The sequence below is a fragment of the Tamandua tetradactyla genome, chromosome 23 (assembly GCF_023851605.1).
Source record: "Tamandua tetradactyla isolate mTamTet1 chromosome 23, mTamTet1.pri, whole genome shotgun sequence".
NCBI classification, from domain to species: domain Eukaryota; kingdom Metazoa; phylum Chordata; class Mammalia; order Pilosa; family Myrmecophagidae; genus Tamandua; species Tamandua tetradactyla.
This window is the reverse complement of record NC_135349.1, coordinates 12,023,581-12,043,656: the sequence shown is the minus strand read 5'-3', so window position 1 is coordinate 12,043,656 and position 20,076 is coordinate 12,023,581. Positions and strand designations below refer to the sequence as shown.

At 53.7% G+C, this 20,076-nt stretch overlaps 1 protein-coding gene across 5 annotated transcripts in view; it reads right to left on the bottom strand.

The window, feature by feature from the left end:
• The window catches only part of GTF2IRD1 (GTF2I repeat domain containing 1), a 115,957-nt gene that overhangs the window by 74,879 nt on the left and 21,002 nt on the right, over positions 1-20,076 (bottom strand). For 4 of the 5 annotated variants that reach the window (XM_077140978.1, XM_077140982.1, XM_077140981.1 and 1 more), the window contains exons 1-2: positions 2,774-2,943; positions 1,078-1,206 (exon numbers count right to left, since the gene is read on the bottom strand). In XM_077140978.1, coding sequence (XP_076997093.1) covers positions 1,078-1,200 — 123 coding nt within the window. In that variant the 5' untranslated portion in view covers positions 1,201-1,206; positions 2,774-2,943. Of the gene's footprint in view, positions 1-1,077; positions 1,207-2,773; positions 2,944-20,076 lie in introns of those variants that run through there. The other variant, XM_077140979.1, reaches the window with a different exon arrangement.

Sequence of the window (20,076 nt, the reverse complement as noted above, 5' to 3'; positions counted from 1 at the left end):
GTCAAGGCAAGGGACTCTACATGTTCACAGGCAGAGAGCAGGGCCTCTGGAAACCCCGGGGAGAGATTTCAATTTAGCCCCCCTTCCCCCTGTCGAGCCCCCAGGGACCCTGGCCAGCCCTGGAGGATGCAGGAGTTAGGACACTGCAAGGACCACTGCCACCCATTAGGGTCCCTTGGGAAACCCTTAAAGGACCTGGGAGCCCAGCTCATTTGTGCCTCTAGGTTGGCGAAGGTCATCAGCCCCTCCTCCGAGGCTCTAGAATGCCCTCCAGCCTGGCACCGCCCACTAGAACTTTCCATGTGGATGGAAACGTTCGGTGTCTACACTGCTCAATACAGCAGGCACCAGCCATGCTGTGGCTGCAGAGCACCTGAATGAGGCTAGTGGGGCTGAGGAAATGGATTTCTCATTTTGTTTAATTTTAACTAATCCAAATGCAAATAGCCATGTGTGCCTAGCAGCCGTGGGCCTGGCCTGAGCGGTTCCCTATGATCATGGTCTGCGTCAGAGGTGACAAGCAACTGCGGCTGCAGGACGTGGGCAGGGGTCGCGGTGGGCGGAGAGCTGGCACCCAGGACTGCCCGAGCAGCCCTTGAGTTGCCCTGAGCTGGAGACTTCGCAAGGAGGCCCTGTTAGTCCCTTAAAAAAACCAGTCATGCCTCCTACCTCATCCCATATGCAACAAAATTAACTCAAAAATGAACCAACAGCCTACATAAAAGAACTAAAACCATAAAACTCTTAGAAGAAAATATATGGGGGAAAATCTCCAGGACCTCAAATTAAGGGTGACGGATTCTCAGACTTTACACCAAAAGCAACAGTGACAACAAAACGGATAAACTGGACTTAACAGGGCAAGGGGACAAGGGGACAAGGGGACAGGGGGCCAACGCTTAATCCTGGGGCTAGATGGTTATAAACCTCATCCCGCTTAAGTCTCCTGCCCCCCGAGCCAGGCACCGTGGCCCCTGTCTCGCACACGGGGGTGCTGAGGCTCAGGTCGGCGAAGGCTCCCCCGTAGCACCTGAGCCGCGACGTCCCACTCCTGCCCCAGGACAGGGAGGCGCTCACCATGGAATCTAAGGCAGACACGAGGCTGGTGATGATCTCGTCTTTGTGGGTGGAGGTGGTGTCCCAGCGGTCAGGCCCGCAGCCGTTGGTGGGGACGTCACAGCGCTTCCCCAGCAAGGCCATGGTCACCTGGAGGAAGGGAGGCGGTGGTGGGCGCTCGGCACAGGGCGTGGACATGCATGGCGGCTGCCCACCCCCAACCTGCCTCGCCCCTAGGGCCACCCCTGCTTCGCGGGCAGGATGGACCCAGAGCTGGCCTTCCCTCTGCCCAGGGACCCACACGCACGATGGAGGTGCAGCCTTGCAGGCCTGGGCACGCCCTGTGCCATACAAGTGTGAGCAGAGATGGCAGGATAACCGAGGGGTGTGCCTGCACCATGAAGTCTGCACCCCCAGAGCTAAGGCCACCTTGGCCAACTCTCCCTATGCATGCAGCACACAGCTCTGGTCACGGCCGTCTTCTGTTTACACACCCTCCAAGGCTCCCTTCTGCCCACAAGGGTTCAGCCTGGCATTCAAAGCTTTCCCTACCTGACCTCACCCCCTGCCAGTCACAACTTCCTGTCCTTTACTCCCACATCCCCTCACACCATACATTCTAGATACTCCAAGCTTCCTGTCCCCCAACATTCCAATACATTCCATGCCCTCCCCACATCCATAGGCTGTGCCCCCCTGCTTGCAGAACCCTCCTCGGTCCCTTTGTTTTGTCACCTCTTCCAGGAAGCCGTTCCCGATTGCCCCCTCCTGCTCCCTCCCAGCTGAACTGGATGTCTCCACTGCCCCCTCATGCCTCTGAGCAGCCCCCTCACAGCACTGCAGCAGGCCATACGCTGCTCCCTGGGACAAGGCCACTGTCCCGCCATCCTCGGGCTACCCCTGGCCGTAGGGACTCATTCTCAGGGGTAGAGAGATACCGCAGGGCAGAGGCCATTTCAACAGGTCAGAGCTTCCCCAAGATGGGACCCGGTCCTAACAAAGGGTAAGGGCTTCCTGGAGAATAGAGCTGTGTTCTCCTCCTCGCTGGGGCTCCCCCAGGCCAGGAATGGGCCTGCTGTCCTTGCCTGGGCAACTGCTCGATACAAAGGACCTCCGCCCTCAGGCCCCACCCCACTTGCATCCTGCCCCCACCTTTCCTGAGCCCAGGAGTTGGGTCTCAGGGGCATGAACGTGCCCTCTGGGCAGCAACCCCCACACCAAGCCAAGCAAAGGTGGGGGCAGGGAGCAGAGCAGGGACCCTCAGTTGCCCTCTCAGGGTCGGCCCTCCAGCGCTCTGCACACAGGTCCTGCTCTGGCGATGGTGGCCAGTTCTGGGGAGCACCTGGCAGCGAGCAGGGCTGCAGGCATCAGGGGAGTTTATGCATAAACTGGGGGACAAGGGGCACCAGGCAGGCAGGCAGATCGCCTCGAAGGGTGCCCAGCCTGGGGTATTCTCTCCTATAGCCACTGCCCACCACCCCTCAAGACCATAAAGCCCTGCGAGGGCAGGGGCCAGGTCAGCTCAGTACCCAACATGCATCACAGGCCAAGGCAGTGTGGCCCGAAGTGCGGACTGTGATCTTTTTAGTGGGCCAGGAAATCAGCGACACAACAGAAAATATCCGTCTGCCATGTACAGCCAAGGGTGTCTTAGAGTGCCAGTGCTGCTATGACAAATGACAGCAAGTAACGGGTTAACGAGAATTTGGGGGCTCACAGTTTGGAGGCCAGAGGTCCGAAATCAAGGGATCAGCAAGGCCACGCTTTCTCCGGGAGTCCCTGCTGTGCTGGTGCTGGCGTGTGCCCGTGCCATGGTGGACTCTCTCCTCTCTGCCTCCGGCTCCGGCTTCCCCTGGCTGCCGTGGCCACACTCCCTCCTTATGAGGCCTCCAGTCACACGGATTAAGCGCCCCCCCCCCCCCATTCGGCTGGGCCACACCTCAACTAATAACATCTTCAAAGGTCCTATTTACAAATGGTTCACACCCACGGGGACAGGGATTAAGACTTGACCCTGTCTTTTGTGGGGACATGATTCAATCTCCAACAAAGGGTAAGGACTGTTTGACTTCAGTTATGGACGTGTTCAAAGGAGTTAGGGATGCACCAGAGCTGGGCTCTGGCCTCAGTTATGGCCAAAATCTGCTCTTCGGCTGTGACTAAATATGGATTTTAACCACCGGCCAGTCAGCATCTGGCCTCAAATGTGTCTTGGGCTCACTTCTAGACATTCCTAATCCATATTTCTTCCTATTCGGTTACAATTTCATAAAAGTGGGAAATCCAGAGTATTAAAGGGATGCTGAGGATATAAGACAGGCCGTGGACGGGAAAGACAGAGGGACCAAGAGGCAGCTGGTAGTCACGGCCGGCAAAGCCCAACCAAGGGCCTGTCCTCCAACCAGACTCTGTAAGGGACCCGGCTGGGAGGTCACGCACCGGTGGCCAGGTGTGCTCGCTGGGAGACCTCCGCTGCACCTCCCCTGACCCCCGCCTGGCCCTTGAGCCGTGGCTGGAAAGGCCTCGGGGCAGGCACATCCCAGCTGTTGAGGCCCAAATCAAATCAGAGCAGAGCAGGAAGGCACCAGGCAGACCCCAGCCCTGGCCTCCTGGTCGCCACAGATGGCTGCCGGCTCGTCCTGGGGGAGGCCCTAATCCATTTAGGAAGGGGTGGGGAGTCCGGGGGCAGGGCTGCTGAGCCCAGCCCTGCTCCTTTCCCTGGCCATCTGGGCTTCCAAGGCCTTCTGCTCTGATCTGGGGCCCAAGAAGGCTAGGTGGGGGTGCAGGGACGGGTGCAGGGAGGCAGACAGCCACTCCCCCCAAATGCCCGGGGCCCCTGAGCCGGGGGTGGGGTGGGGTGGAAGGCCCAAGTGGCCGGAACTGCTGCAGGTGGGGAAGAGGGGCGAAGATGCAGGCCCAGGTCTGTCTTGGGGACGGAATCGCATCCCCCACAACACATGTTCAAATCTTAATCTGGCCCTGTGGGCATGAACCCATGTGTAAACACGCACCGAACACGTTCGGGTGAGTCAGGGGCTGGACTCGCTGGTGACCAGGACCTTCAAAGGTCCTACTGGGTGTGGCCCACAGAAGCATGAAGGGTCTCATCAGTGTTCCTGGAGGCCTTAGGAAGAGAAGCCAAAGCCAGAGAAAGCCACGGGAGACCAGGATGTGGCCGTGTGACAGAGCCCCAGCTGCAAGTCAAGGAGCCCTGAGAGCTATGGCACGCCAGCCCCACCAAGCCCAGGAGGAAGCACCACCAGAGCCTTCACCTGGGGATCCTGGCCTCTAAATCCAGACCCGGTAAACGCTTGGCGTTGAAGCCAATTCCCCCGCATGGCCTTTGTCACCTCAGCCACCTAAGTTCACCGGGCCTCTGCTGGATGAATCACTTAAACCCCGAGTTCTCCCAGCTATAAAAGAGTGGGGTTAGCTCTAACCTGACAACGAAGGTGATGGCAGGGGGATCCCCCAATAAAATAACAAAAAAACAACACAGAGCAGAGAACACGAAATATGACAGGCGACTGCCCAAGGAGCAGGTGTCTGAGACTCAACAGGAGAGAGACGCCCAGGAAGAGGGGTGGTTAGAAGAGGCTCCGGGCCAGCAAACTGAGCGCCGAGGGCGAGGCCACCCGAGGGCACCCAGGAGAGGGCATCAGGATGATGGCGATGGGCAGCTAGCCCTCGAGTTCGCGGGTAGGCAAGGCATGCGACGGCCAGAGCCTTCTGCCCACCTCAAGCCCTCCCTCCTGCTTCCAGGCCACCCTGCGCCCAGTGCCTGTCCTTCCTCGGGGCTGCTTCTCCCTGGCCTCCTATGCTGCTTCCAGGCCCCCTCTTGGAATTGCCCACTCCGTGCCCAGGCTTGGTCCAAGGCCTCTTCTCCTCTATGCCCCACTCCCTCTCTGGCTCCAGGCAATGCCACCCAGTTCCTGGCTTTAAACACCACCTCCAGGCAGGCGACTCTGATTTCTATCTCTAACCATCTCAGGGTAGCATCCCTGAGATGCTACCTCTTCTAACTGTCCCCTCCCCAATTCTCATCTGCAATGTCTAATAAGCAACTCAGATGTCACTGGCCCTGAGTTTCTGAGCTCTGGGGCTCAGGCGAAAAACCAGGGGACTATCCTGAACCCCTTTTCACATATCCCCTGCCAGGGTCCTGTTAGCTGAGTTCCAAAATGTGTCCATGGATCCACCGCTCGCCACTCCCAGGGCCACTTCCCTTCTATGTCACCAGCCCTCTTGCCATTCACCCTCACCATGGCAATGCCCTCCTCTTCCCGTCCCCCCTCCCCCCCACAGTCCCCACTCCAAACAGCAGCCAGACAGCTCAGATTAAACAAGACTCTCACATCGCTCTCCTACTAAAACTTGCTGAGGGATTCCCACACTAGGTAGAAAGAAAACCAACGCTTCCCTCTGGCTGTATGCCCCTGTGATCTGGGTCTGTGGGTCTGTCTTCTCTTGCCCTGTCTCCCCTCTGCAATGGGCTCCCAGCTGCACCACCCTCCTCTCTGTCCTTCTAGTCCTCTCTGACACTTCCAAGGAAGTGTCCTTCCTCCTCGGCCACTGTGCAGCCCTCTGCCCCTCACACTCGCCACCCATTTCCTTCCTTTATCTTCTTCATAGAATCTGTTGTCAACTGACGGTAGTTGTTTGCGTGCTCCTTGCCACATTTCCCCAACTAAAGCAGCAGCTCCAGGAGGCCCATGCTGACGGCCGCCCCCTCTCCTGGAACTCGGGCTCGCTTATCAGGGATGCTGTGCAGGTACGCAGGGAGCTAAGACGTGCTAGAGTCGGTCCAGCTGGGTAGAGCCACGAGGGTCACAAGCTCTCGGCAGGGGGTCTGAGAACTTTCACTAGCCTGACTCTCAAAAAAAATAGACAAAAACTAAGGAGCATTGGAGAGGAGACTGGAAACCTGGCCAAAACAGGATCAACAAGGAGGAACAACATAGGGAACCAAAGGGGCAGAAAATCGAGCAGGCGATCGTACCTTAATGCTCCTGAAAGCCCTGGTTAGGGAGGCTGCTCAGGCAGACAGGTGACCTGGACAGGTGCTGCTCAGAGTGAGGTCCCTAAAACCGCAGCAGCAAGTGGCACCCCTGGATACTTGCTGGAAATGCAGAATCTCGGGTCCCACCTGGAGCCTCTGAGCGGGAGCTGCTGGGACGAGGCTGGCGGGCCGGTATCACCTCCCTGCTCCCGAGGAGCCTCGCAAGCAGCGTCGCGCCACACCGGACACCAGCACGGGACTTGCCCAAGACCACCAGTCCGGGCGGTGTGGGGATGAGGTCTGTCCATCTGTCTGTCCACATACTGGTGGCTCAGGAGAACAGAAAGGACCAGCTGGTGGAATTCACCGCAGGCAGACAGCAGCTGGGGTTTACCCGGAACTTTCTTGGGCCTAGCACTGAAAGTTCTATGTTCCGAGAAACCCCTCCTTCCCAGGCAAACCGGGATAGCCGGTCACCCCGTGACTCAGTCCCAACACGGGGCCTGACAGGACAGGAGTTCAAATGCCGATCTCAGACCCTTTACCCAGCGAGGCTACAAGGCATGGAGGGCGAGTCTCTGTCATGTGTCTCTGAAGGCCAGGCCTTGGCCACAGGAGCCAGCCTTGTTTCATGAAGCCCCAAAGGGCAGAGCTGAGGCAGGGAAGGGAAGGAAGGGTCCTGGGTTCGAGTCCTAGGTCAGCAGGAGCCTGACTATAAAGCCCAGCCTCCAAACTGCCCTCTTCCCACCTGGGAAACAAGGCAGGCAGGTGGAGCGGCCCTTGCCAGCACCTGCCCATCGCACACCCAGATTCCCGGGCCCCATGGCAGATCTGCGGCCTTACAGCTTCTGCAGGGTGGGGCCTGGGAATCTGTATTTGAAGTTCTGACCAGCAGCCAGGGCTGGGCAGGATCCAGACAATCCCTGGGGACGTTTCCAGCACTGACATCCCAATTCCACTTTCCGAGAAGCTCAGTTTTTCCTGCCCAAATGCCGCCAGCCTTGCCGCCTCCAGCTCTCGGGGACCCTACGCCAAAGAGTGACTGACTGAGCATCGGGTCCTGCCGTCGAGGCCACCCTGACTGCAAGGGTGGGGGGGCATCCAGAGGGGCCTGGCCCTCTCGGAAACCCACCCTCAGGGGACCCTGGGGCCAATGAAATGGGGAGGGGCACGCGGAGCTTCAGCTGGAGTTTCCAATACCCAAACACCCTGCGTCAGATGTCAGAGCAGCTGGGAGGCCATGGGGGCTCCTTGCACCTGACCCTGCCTTCCGGCTGCCCACGGCCTGCACGTCTGGAGAGATGAGTGCTGCCACTGGCTGGGACCTGACACTCCCGCAGTGAAGCACAGCCTGGCAGGAGAAGGCAATGGGGCCGAAGGGGCAGGAGGTGGGGGGTGGGTAAGTAGGCCAGAAAACCAGGGCTGGAGACAAGACTGCTGGCTCAGTCAGTTTAAAACCCCCCTTTGCCCACTCCCTGTCCTAAATGCTCCCTTCATCCAAGGTTCCCACTGCCAGCTGGAACCTGCCCTTGGCCAAAGGCAGGGCCCGTGAGCCTGGCCTTCCTTTCCCTTCCCCACAGCTGCTACATTCTGACAGCTGTGACCTCTGCCCTGGGAGCAAGCAGGACAGAGCGGACTATGCCCATTTTATGGGGGAGGAAAGCAAGGCCCAGAGGCAGGGACACTGCTGTTCAAAGGAGTGACAAGGCCAGGACGAGAGCCAGGACATCTGACCCACAGTCCGTTCTCTCTGCTCCCCCATGGGACACGATGGGGTTAATGGGAGGCACCAGCTGCTGGGACTGGCCAGCTGGGTGGCTAATTGGACGCCCAGAGCTGGCCACTCCTCAGGCTTGGAGGCAAGCAGAGGTGGTAGCAGCCCAGAGCTCCAGTTCCGCCACGCTATGGGTTCAGAGACACCCAAAGGGGACCCAAGCTGAAGCGGCAGGTGACGAGAACAAGGACCTAGCCTGACAATCAGTCACAGGCATCCCTTGCCTGGGGGCTCAGCCCCTACCCTCTCTGGCCTGGGCACAGGAGAGCCCAAGCCCAGCCCCCTGGAGGGCAGGAGGCAAGGAGCAGCAGGGCCATTTCCTAAAAGCCGGGACAGGGCAGGCTCCCAACAGTTTTAAACCTCACAACTCCCCTCACTTTACAGGGGAGGAATTCAGGATGTAAAGAAGCTGGGACCCAAGCCGGAGTAAATCCCGGTTCCCCTCACTGCACGACACAGCTTCCAACCCCACTTTCCCCTGGAATAGTGCCTCCCACTGGCTCAGCCCTGCTCAGCACACCCAGGGGTCCAGCCTGGAGGCAGGCAGTGGGGGGCCAGCGGGGACCCACCAGCACACCGCCTCTCTGCCTGTGTCTGTGTCCCCTGCCGGCCCCCGACCCACTGCTGGCCCCACATCACCCACACCCTGCCCCAGGAGAGGACCTGTCCCCAAAGCCTAGGGCCACAACGGGCCACACTGGCGTCCCTGGCCAGTGGTCCTACTGGAACCCAGACCCCTCCCCTCCAATCTCCCTAGAGCGTCAAAAAAGCACGTGCATAAAGTGAGTGATCCTGAGTGTGCAAATGCGCTGGAAGGTAATGCCTGGGAGAGGAAGTGTGTGTGAGTGATGGAAGTAATGGGGAAAGGCATGAAAGGGAGAGTGTGATACACTCCTGAATGCCCACAATCACACATACACATGCACACCCACGTGTGTACCCACACTCACCAAGAATAGCACCGGCATTCAAGAATAAACTTGGAATATGTCATTGGTGTAAAAAAAAGAAAAAAAAAAAAAGAATAGCACCAGGCTAGTGGAAAACCTAGTGGCCTGGCACCAACAGGTCATAGGGGCCACCTGTGACCCACCAGCTTGGGGCTGAACCAAGAAGCAAACGTCGCCCGCTCCCCTGCATGCCACACACCCATCGCTCCATCAATTTCTCCAAAAAACACCACAAGGTGGTTATTTTAGCGCCATTTCACATTGGCAGGGTCACGCAGCAGACAAGCACCTTGTCCGTGGTCCTTGGTGGCGAGGGAGGGGGTCCACCTGCAAGCCGGGCTGCCCCACCCCAAGCCGTCCTTCCATGCACACCTCCCGCCTGCTTCACTTCCCACCAGTGGCTCCATCATTTGTTCATTCATTCATTTTACACCCTTGTTGCACCCCGAGGCTTATATTCACTCCCTGTACTTATCAACCACCAAGCTAGAATACTCTGGGGATAGAGTAATCTATCCACTGCCATCTATCCACTGCCATCTGGCCAACAGTTGGGCCACAGTCCTGAGGCAGTGAGGTGGGGAGCCGGGTGGCAGCAGCTCAGCAGAAGCTGCTGGCCTGGCTACCTGCTGAGGAGGCTCTGGCCAGGAAGGCTGCCTGGGGTGCTATCCCTGGCCTTCCTTCAGCTCCCGACTCGTTTACAGAACATCTACTGGAAGCTTGCTCTGTGCCAAGTCCGGGCTAAGCAGGCACAAAAACGACTTGGACAGGCCCCATCTCCTCTCTGAGCACTCAGAAGGCAGATGTAGCAACAAAGATGTACAAGATGGTGAAATGAATACTAGCAGAGACACCTGCACAGGCACAGAGCTTGACACAGGAGAAAGTGGCCATTTCCCACCCCCCTTTATTTAAACACTTTATTTAATTTTGGAGGGGTAGGGGGCTGTCACACAAAGCTTCTCCAAGGAGATGACTGTTGCAAAGGGTTTTGAAGGGTGAATAGGAGTTCTCTGGGTGCAAGAGTAAAAGGAAGATATTGTTATTCTGTGGACAGAGGCAACAGGAAGAAGCATGACACATGATAACTCCACAAGTAATGACAAGAGTTTGGTTCTACACAGATTGTCCGCTCTAGAGTGTCAACTCTAAGGTGAGAGGAGATGCTCGGCAAATGTTTCCTGGGCTGGGAAAAGGGCATAAGGGTTAAAAGAGACAGAGGGTGTGCTTGGCAAGCATGTCTCTGATCCAGAAATGTAAATGTGAGTGTTAGCAACCACATACCCAACTACAGACATACATGCTAATACAACTCCTCCTGGGACAAATTCCAGTCCACAATCTGCCTGCAGTGAGAACACTCCTAGAGAAGATGTCCAGCCCAAGGCCAGCAGGTGGGCAATTCAGCCTTGGGACAGAGAAAGGAACAGGACAGAGGCTGTGTCCTCAAGGGGCTCACTGTTTCTGTTGGGAATTGCTGCTGCATGGCCCGCTGACCTGTGCATTCATATCTCTCTCTCTCACACACACACACACACACACACACACCTGCCTGCTCCGGCCCTCCTACCCCAGCCTGCAGGTGCCTGGACATGCCTTGCCCTCTGGCTCTCTGCACCTGTTGCTCCTTTTGTCAGAAATACCTGCACCCCTTTTGTTGGAGCCTTCCGTCTTGACCCTCCAGGCTGGTCTGTGGCCCTCCGACCACCTCCCATAGCTCCTTCTCCCCTCCTCCCTGCACCTCGCTCTCTGCCATAAGAACACCAGCTCCTGGAGAACAGGCTTGATTTCTTTCATCTGTGCATCCCCCAGGCCTGCAGAGCCCCAGCCTGATACACAGAACTTGGCCTTGAAAGGCCTCCAAGGGGAGGGGCTACTTAAACAGGTCAGGAAGAATTCGGGGAGATGCAAAGAAGGCAGGGTGGGAGGTGGGGACACTCTGGTGCAAGGGGATGGATGGCACGAGCAAAGGCACAGGGGCAGGAGCCAGCACCATGAGGGAGGAGGAACAGCCAGAGCCCAGGTGTCTAGGTCGAGGGGTCTGGGGTGAGGCTGTGAGGGGAGCTGGAACTGGTTGTTGGGGTTGCATTCAACACACATCTGGGGTCTGTTTGGTGGGAGACCCTCTGCACCCCCCTCCTTAGCCCCTGAGCCTGCACCTGGGCTCCCAGGGCCCTGCTCTGGCCCTCCCCCGGGGGGCTAGGAGCCTGCAAACCCAGGAGACACACCTACCCGGAGCGTGCACTCCCACCACTCCAGATCACTCTCTGGTTACTCAGAACCCTGGAACTCCCAGGACAAATGAATCCCCTTTAGGTGGCCCAGGTCTGCCCTTCCTCAGATGATTTTAAACCTGACTGCAAATTCTCTGACACTTCTCCCATCACCAGGCAAGATCTAATCCCCTCGTCTTGAATATGGACTGGCCTTAACGACTCACATCTAACATGCTGGAAGAACATGCCGGAAGTAATGTGGCATAATTACAGATGCTGGGTTATAAAAGGTGACAGGCATTGGCAAAGTCCCTTGAGGCATGGGAGAAAACATATGGAACTATTAAACTTTACTACTGGGAAAACCCTGGATACTGTGCCAAACATGAGGGACACCCAAATCAACAGGCCAAGCCCTTGATCTTGAGGCTTGCTCTTGTGAAGCTATGTTTGTAGCAGAGAAACTTAGCCTACCTATAGGCATGCCTAAGAGTCACCTCCAGAGGACCTCTTTTGCTGCTCAGATGTGCCCTCTCTCTAAGCTGAACTCTGCAAGTGAAATCATTACTCTCCCCACTACGTGGGACATGACATCAGGGGTGAAAGTCTCCCTGGCAGCATGGGAGATGATGCCCAGGGATGAGTCCTGCACTGGCACTGTGGGATCAACAATGCCATCCTGACCAAAAGGGGGAAAAGAAGTGTAACTAATAAGATATCAGTGGCTGAGAGAGTTCAAATAGTCGAGAGGCTACTCTGGAGGTCACTCTTATGCAAGCTTCAGTTAGATACTGCTATCTATCACAACTTGCCAAACCCCAACCAAAAGCATTCCTGCCAATCCTAAAGGACACCTAGGGCATTACAGAATATTCTACAAAGGTTCCATATACTAGCGTAACTTTCCAGAAACCTACAACCTCCAGAAGGGTCCCTATACCAGAGAAGTCCTGAAATGCAGAGGGGCCAGCCTCTCTGGAACATCAGCTAGTTCCAGTCCCCTATTACTGACAGCCCCTTTCAACATGAAAAAGTTAGAATGGCCATAGCCCAAATACCCCTAAAGAGTAGGAGAAAGATGGCTATGATGGAGTTATACAGAGAAGGTAGGGTTAAAAAAATGAGTATGACTGCTGAATCACTATATTAAAATTTCTTTTAATCCCCTGTGTCTGGGCGCAGCTAGTAGTGAAAACCTAAAATTGTGGAATTGTAATGCATACCAAACTCTGAAACCTGCTCTGCAACTAACTGTTGAGATAGGCTTTGAAATTTATTGCTTTTTTTGTATATATGTTATTTTCACAAAAAAAGAAAAAAAAGTCAATTGTGATGATAAAAAAATAAAGAAACAAAGAAAAAGAAAGAGCGACCGGCTTCTCCCAGCCCCCCTTCTCTCTGGGACACTTGCTTTCGGAGCCCTGGGCTGCCATGTAAGAAGTCTGCCCACCCTGAAGCCATGGTGCTGGAGGGACCAAGTGCAGAGAGACATGCCCAGGGAGCCCCAGTGGTTACTCCAGCTCAGGCAGGAGATGTGAGTGAGGACGCCTCTCTGATGACACCGCTGATGGCAGTTGCGGGACAGACCCTGGGCAAGGTCACCTGGCTAAGCCCTATCAATCCCTAGACCGTGAGAGACGGAAGGAAGACGTGATTGCTGTTTTCAAGTTTGGGGCTCTTTGTTTCGTGGTCATGGATAACTGATACACCACCGAGGGTGGACCATGCAAATGCAGGCGCAACCCCAGACCTGGCGAGCATGGCCAAGGGGCAGCCGTTTGGGAGGGTGGACAGAGCTTGGATATACGGGCTGGAGGGTCTGCATGCTTGGGCCTAAGTCCCCCCCACCCCATGCAGGACAGAGCTGGGCCGAGAAGGGGTGGGCCTGCTTGGATCCTCTTTGTCCCCCTCTTCCTGTGTGGCATAAATTAAGGGAGACTCTGCCTACAAGAATTTGCTCTTAGGAACCCATGGTAGGTAAAAAAATAGCCCCCAAAGATATTCACATCCTAATCCCCAGAACCTGGAAATGTTACCTTATAGGGAAACAGCATTTTTGCGGATGTGAGTAAATTTAGGAGATTGTGATGGGAAGATTATGCTGGATTAGCTGGGTGGACCCTAAATGCAATCACACATGTCCTTGTAAGAGTGACGTGGAGGGAGATGTGACACAGGCAAGACAGAAGATGAAGGACGGAGAGATTTGAAGCAGCTGCCTTGAAGACTGCAGAGATGCAGTGACAAGCCTAGAAGGGCCAGGAGCCAGAATGGAAGAGGTAAGGAGGGATGCCAGGAGTCCAGGACCCTTCCCAGTCGCACCCCACCTCACAAGTTCCGGTCCACAGCCTCACCCCCTTCGACACAAGGTCCCCAACTCGGATTTCTGCAAAGCTCAGGTCTGGGGTTGCTGGGAAGTTCTCCAATCCCTGCTGCCCTGGGAACCCCAGAAGCACTACTGGAAGGGCCCGGATTTTTCCAGATTCTGGGGAAGCTCCTCTGATTGAGTCTCGCTAGCCTACATTCCAGCTGGGGCATTAGAGCTGGCGAAAAATACACAACCACGCACAGTACAAAGGCAAGTGCACACACCACCCAAACACCGCCCCTGCACCATCCGCCCCATATGCTTGTTTCTTGAAAAAGAAGCTTGAGAGAACAAACAAAAAGCAAGGGCCCCTCTTCTGGAGGGAGGAGGGTGCCCTCTTCCCACTTTCACCTCTATGATATATTCCATCTCCTGTCCCAGAGTTCCCAAAGAGGAACACGTAAAGAGGTGCCTGGAGCCCCGAGTTCCTGCCCCACCCCCACGGTAGCAGGAGGAGCTGAGTCACACCCCAAGAACCATGCAGGCCTTGCCTGGCCCAGGCCCCGGGCTGGGCAGCTGGAGGGGCCTTACACGGAGCTGCGGGCCAAAGGAAGGCAGTATGAATTCCTGCCAAGACGTCCTGTCTCTGTCTAAATCCTCTTGCTCCTTCCCTGCTACTGATGCTCCCCCGCTGCAGCCACAGGCAGGTGCTTGGAGCGGCTGGAGGTGAACCTGGGGTGCGAACCTGGGTGATGCTCTAAGGCCTCTGACCTGGGAAAGGGGTAAAGAGGAACACGTAACCCACTTGTGACCAGTGGGATGCAAGAGGCTTCTTGAAGAGTTTTCCTTGCTCTCAGAACGGGCCTGAAGCCAGGACGCCTTCCTTCTGCAGTGCGTGATGCCCTCAAACACGGAGATCATCCCGGACCACGGAGGTACCTGACCAGGAGGCCAAGCCGCCAGGTGAGACCGCAGAGCGGACCCGCAGGAGGCCCCTGGCCTCCAAGATGCCACCCTTCTCCCTCCAGACCGTGGGCTGGATATTCAGCGTCCACTGGTGAAGCCATCTTTGGTGGATGTTTCTCTTAACTCAGCCTTTACCAGGGGTGCAGTCTTCCACCTCTATTCCCAAATCACCCACTTGCTTTTGTCTCCAGCAATGCATTTAAGAATAGACCATGAGGGCAGGCCACGGTGGCTCAGCAGGCAAGGACGCTTGCCTGCCATGCCAGAGGACCCGGGTTCGATTCCCGATGCCTGCCCATGTAAAAAAAAAAGAATAGACCACAACAGCCTTTTTACACTAGCGGCTAGAAAGCCAGCATCGCCATCCTGGGATTCCGAGCTGGGAGCTGGAGGCTGAGTCACTCCGCCCTCACTCAACCCTCTTCGGCCCGCCATCCTCTACCACTGGGGCTGGAAAACAAAGTGCCCCAATCCCAGGCACCCCAGCAGCTGGGGACGGCCATGTGTTTTGGGTTGAATTGTGCTCCGACAAAAGACCATTGAAATCCTAACCCCAGAACGTGACCTTATTTGGCAATGGGGTCTTTGAAGACGTGCTGGATTCGAGTGGGCCCTAATCCACTAAGATTGGTGTCCGTGTGAGAAGGGGAAATCCGCACAGAGAAGGGCAGAAGGCCATGGGATGACGGGGGAAGCAGAGACCGCAGCTGCTTCTACAAGCCAAGGAAACACCAAGGATGCCCGGCAAACACCTGGCGCTAAAAGTGGCAGGGGACGGTGTCCTCCCCAGAATTCAGAGGCAGCGCAGCCCTGCCCACACCTGAGTTTTGGACATCTGTGGCCTCCAGAAACATGAGACAACATATTTCTGTTGTTCAATGCACCCCCGCCCCCCTGCCCTGGGTGTGGGTGGTGGCCCCGAGGAACTAAGATACCACGTGACCTGCTGTGGCCAGTGACGTGGGGCAGAAATTTCTGAGGACCTTCCTCCCCAAATGAGAAGGGAGAGCTTTGTAGTGCAGGGGTGCCAGCTGCCCAATCCCTTCTCCCTTCTCCTGCCTGGCAGGCCACTTTTAAAGTAGGATGATCAACTCAGATGGGGCCACCCTCTCTCTAGACCCAACTCTACAAATAACAGTTTGTAGGGCCTTGACTCCTGGGGGTGTACGTCTCCCTGGCAACATGGGACATGACTCCCGGGGGTGTACATCTCCCCGGCAACGTGGGACATGACTCCCGGGGGTGTACATCTCCCCGGCAACGTGGGACATGACTCCCGGGGGTGTACATCTCCCCGGCAACGTGGGACATGACTCCCGGGGGTGTACATCTCCCCGGCAACGTGGGACATGATTCCCGGGGGTGTACATCTCCCTGGCAATGTGGGACAGGACTCCCAGGGATGAGCCAGGACCCAGTATTATGGGATTGAGATAGTCTTCTTGACCAAAAAGGGGGAAGAGAGAAATGAAACCAAGTAAAGTTTCAGTGGCTGAGAGATTTCAAACAGAGTCAAGAAGCTATTCTGGAGGTTGCTCTCATGCAAACTTTAACTAGATTTTGTGAATTGCCACAGTATGCCAAGCCCCAACCAGCAGTATTTCTGAAAACCCTAAAGAATACCCAGGGCTCTATCTAAGACTTTATAAAGTTTCACTCAGTAAGTATATTTTTCAGAAACCTAAAATCTCCAGATTGTCCTTATTCCAGATAGGCCCTGAAACCCAGAGGTACCAATCTCTTCAAAAACATCAACCCGTTGTATTCCCCTGCCCCACAATGTCAACGCCCCTTTTCAACATGAAGAAGTTAGAATGGTCATTGCCCAAATAACCCTAAAGATTGGGAAAAGGCTCAAATGAGAGGGAGGAGCTGTAACAGAGAAGACAGGATTTAACAAATGAGTATGACCACTGAAGCATTATACCGACATTTCGTTTTAGTCCCCAGTGTATAGAGCAGCCAGAAGGAAATACCTGCAAATGGTGGAACTGTAACCCAACCATACTTTGAAGTTTGTTCTATAACCACCTGTTAAAATGTACTTTGAAATCAATCACTTTTCTGATTATGCTGTATTTCACACACACACAAAAATGTTTAAAAAAAAAAAGTAGGAGGCGGGCCACGGTGGCTCAGCAGGTAAGAGTGCTTGCCTGCCATGCCCAAGGACCTGGGTTTGATTCCCGGTGCCTGCCCATGTAAAAAATAAAAAAGTCGGATGACCAAATTCAATGCCCAGAGAACAGAAAGCTGCAGTCCCTCCAACGTCCCCGAGCAGCTGCCCCGGGGCTGGGCTGCCTGCCTCCTGGCTTCTTGTCCCACGAGCCACATAAATCCTCACTCCTTAAGCTTCTGTTCATCAAGGTCCCTGCAGCTGAACACATTCCTACAGAAACCAAGTCCACGGCACCAATTTTCAAATTTGGATCCAATTCTGGCTCCACATAAGGCCCCAACCCTTGTTTTACACTTAAGTCTTCGTACCATCTTATCATGTTTTAACCTCTTCATAAGCCTTTCAAACCACATCAGAAATAAGGTGGGAAACAAATAAATAAAAGCCAGTTGATTCAGGGCGCACGGGTAGTTCAGTGGTAGAATGCCCACCTTTCATGCAGGAGACCCAGGCTCGATTACCGGACCATGCACCCCTCAAAAAAAAAAAATAAAAGCCAATCAATCCAATAAACTTTCAGGCATCATTCAGGAATGAGGGAAACAAAATGAGCCCGGTGCAAAAGGACAAATATTATATGATCTCTGATACAAAATAACTAGAATATGTGAATTCATAGAGACAGAGAATCAGTTTCTGGTGACCAGGGGCAGGGGAAGAGGACAAGTAAGGGGCGTGAATGCCTAAGAGGACAGAGTTTCCACTCGGGGTGATGGAAAAGTCTGGTAAGGGAGGATGGTGATGGTGGCATGACAATGCAAACGAATTAACAACACTGAACTGTACACTTGAAAGTGGCTAAAATAGGGAACATTTATGTCATGTGTATGTACCATAATAATATTAAAAAATAAAAAATAATTTAAAAAAAACAACAACAACACTTGCTTTCCAAGAGGCTCATCTAAACGGCAAGTTCTTTAATCCTCCTGGACTTCACTTCCTTCATCTTCTAAAGGGACAAATCTCACCTACCGCAGCGCTGAGGGAAGCAGTAACGCGAGCTGCCCTGGAATCTACTCTTAAAGGCCTCAGTCTCCAAGACCGACCTGACAGATCCCACTGTCCATCCATCCTCCCCACTGAGGAACACTGGCCCAAGTATCAAATCCAAGCTTCTCTAAGCCTCTGCCCCCGGCACGCATCCAAGGCTGGGTGCAGTCTTGTGAGATGCTGGAAGAGGGACTCAAGCCTTGGATAAGGTGTGTGCTGGGGACTGAGTCACGTCTCCCACAAAAGGTATGTTCAGGCCCCAACCCTGGTCCTGCAGGGGCGGACCTCTCTGAAGATATTCTTCGCTAATATAAACCAAATGAGGGTGGAGCTTATCTGATACGCCCCAAGTCCTTATAAGCAAAGGATAATGGACACGGCAAGAGGAGCCATGGGGAGTGGAGAGCAGCCGGAAGTCAACAGGACAGGAGACGCTCCTACATGCATCACCACGTGACAGAAAAGCCAAGGACTGAGGATCACCGGCAGCCAGCCAAGGAACACCCTTCTTCAGGGAGAAAGCATCGCCTTGCTGATACCTCGATTTTGGACTTCTTCTAGCCAGCCATGAGCCAATAAAGTCCCCTTGTTTAAGTCAACCCATTGTATGGTATTTGTTTTATGGAAACTAAAGTAGCATGAAAGAGGTGATTGTTTAAGTCCATTCCAAGTGTGAGCTCCTACGTTATGGCAAAGTCAACAATAAAATAGCAATAATAACAAAAAGAACAGCTGCTACCACTGCCCTAGACCCAGTTATGCACATCATCTCCCGAATCCTCAATTTCGTGACTCTCGCCCCTGAAGTACCACACTGAGTCCAAGCTCATTCACGGGTAGAAGTTCTAGGAACGCAGGCTTTGGTTCACACAAGGGAACGCTTTCCAACTGGGAGGACGGCGCCAACTGGGAGAGCATGCTGCTTTGTAAGCACTGAGTTCCTTGTCACCGAGGGTCATCAAGTATTGATTTTTAAGGATCCTTCCATCATGTAACTGGGCCGTGGGATGACGTGAGAAAGGTCAAGGGCAGCTCACTTTGGCCAAACTGGCAAACAGGATTGGAAAGGCAAATGTAAAGCACTGTAGGAAGCAAACTGTTTGCACTTCTAAGTATACACTTGAGTGCTGTGAAGTCTAGAGCCCGATGGACCCCTCATCCAACCACCGCCATTTCCACCTGGAGAAACTAAGGTCCAGAGGGCACAGGTTAGACCCCAGGTCTCTGGGCACCCAGAGCTGTACTCTTCCATGTACTCAGTTGCTATGCTAAGTTACAAATTCTGTCCTACTCTATAATGTGGAGTGAGATAAGTTAGACACAAAAGGACAGATACTGTATAATTTCACTAATATGAACAAATGAGAGTAGGCAAACTCATAGTCATAAAACATGAATGTAGGGTATCTAGAGATAGAAGCTAGAGAAGGGGGGAATGGTTACCTAAAATGTACAGAATTTTTAACAAGGCTGAACTTTAGTGTTTAGAAATGGATAGAGGAAAGGGTAGTGTATCACTGGGATTACAAGTAATGCTGTATTGCAGGTGAATTTGGCTGAAAGCGGTTGTTTTGAGACAAGTATGTCATAAACATAAATTTTTGTACAGTTGCATGAACCGTACAAATGCACAATAGTTGCACAAAGAGTTAATAATAGGGTGGTGTTCTAGCTTGCTAGCTGCCAGAAGGCACTATACCAGAAACGGAATGGCTTTTAAAAAGGGGGATTTTATAAGGTGCAAGTTTACAGTTCTAAGGCCGAGATAACGTCCCAATTACAACAAGTCTATAGAAATGTCCAATCAAAGGCATCCAGGGAAAGATACCTTGGTTCAAGAAGGCTGATGAAGTTCAGGGTTTCTCTCTCAAGTGAGAAGGCACAGGGCGAACACAGTCAGGGCTTCTCTCTCAGCTGGAAGGGCACATGGTGAACCTGGCATCATCCGCTAGCTTTCTCTCCTCACTTCCTGTTTCATGACGCTCCCCAGGAGGCATTTACCTTCTTCATCTCCAAAGGTCGCTGGCTTATGGGCTCTCATGGCTATTCCGTTCTTCTCTGGCTCTCTCTGAATCACTCTCATTCTCCAAAATGTTTCCTCTTTTATAGGACTCCAGAAACTTCTCAAGACCCACCCAAATGGGTGGAAACATGTCATCTAATCCAGCTTAACAATCACTCTTGATTAAATCACATCTCTGGGGAGATGATCTAATTACAGTTTCAAGTATACAGTATTGAACAGGGATTATTCTACCTTTATGAAATGGGATTTTGATTAAAATATGGCTTTTCTAGGGGACATACATCCTTTCAAACCAGCACAGGTGGTATATGGGAGAAATTACCTACTGCAAGCCAGGGGCCATAGGAGACAGGAAGATATTAATATTCTCTCATCAATAGTAACAAGCGTGCCACACCAATACTAGGGGTCAATAATAGGGGGAGATAAGGGATACGGGGTGTTTTGGGTTTTCTTTTTTTATGTCTATTATTTGTCTTTTTAGAGCAATGAAAATGCTCTGAAATTAAGTGTGATGATGGCTGCACAACTAACTGATGAGACTGCGAGCTGCTGATGGTATAGTTTGGATGGAATATATGGTATATGAATGTATCTCAATAATATCTG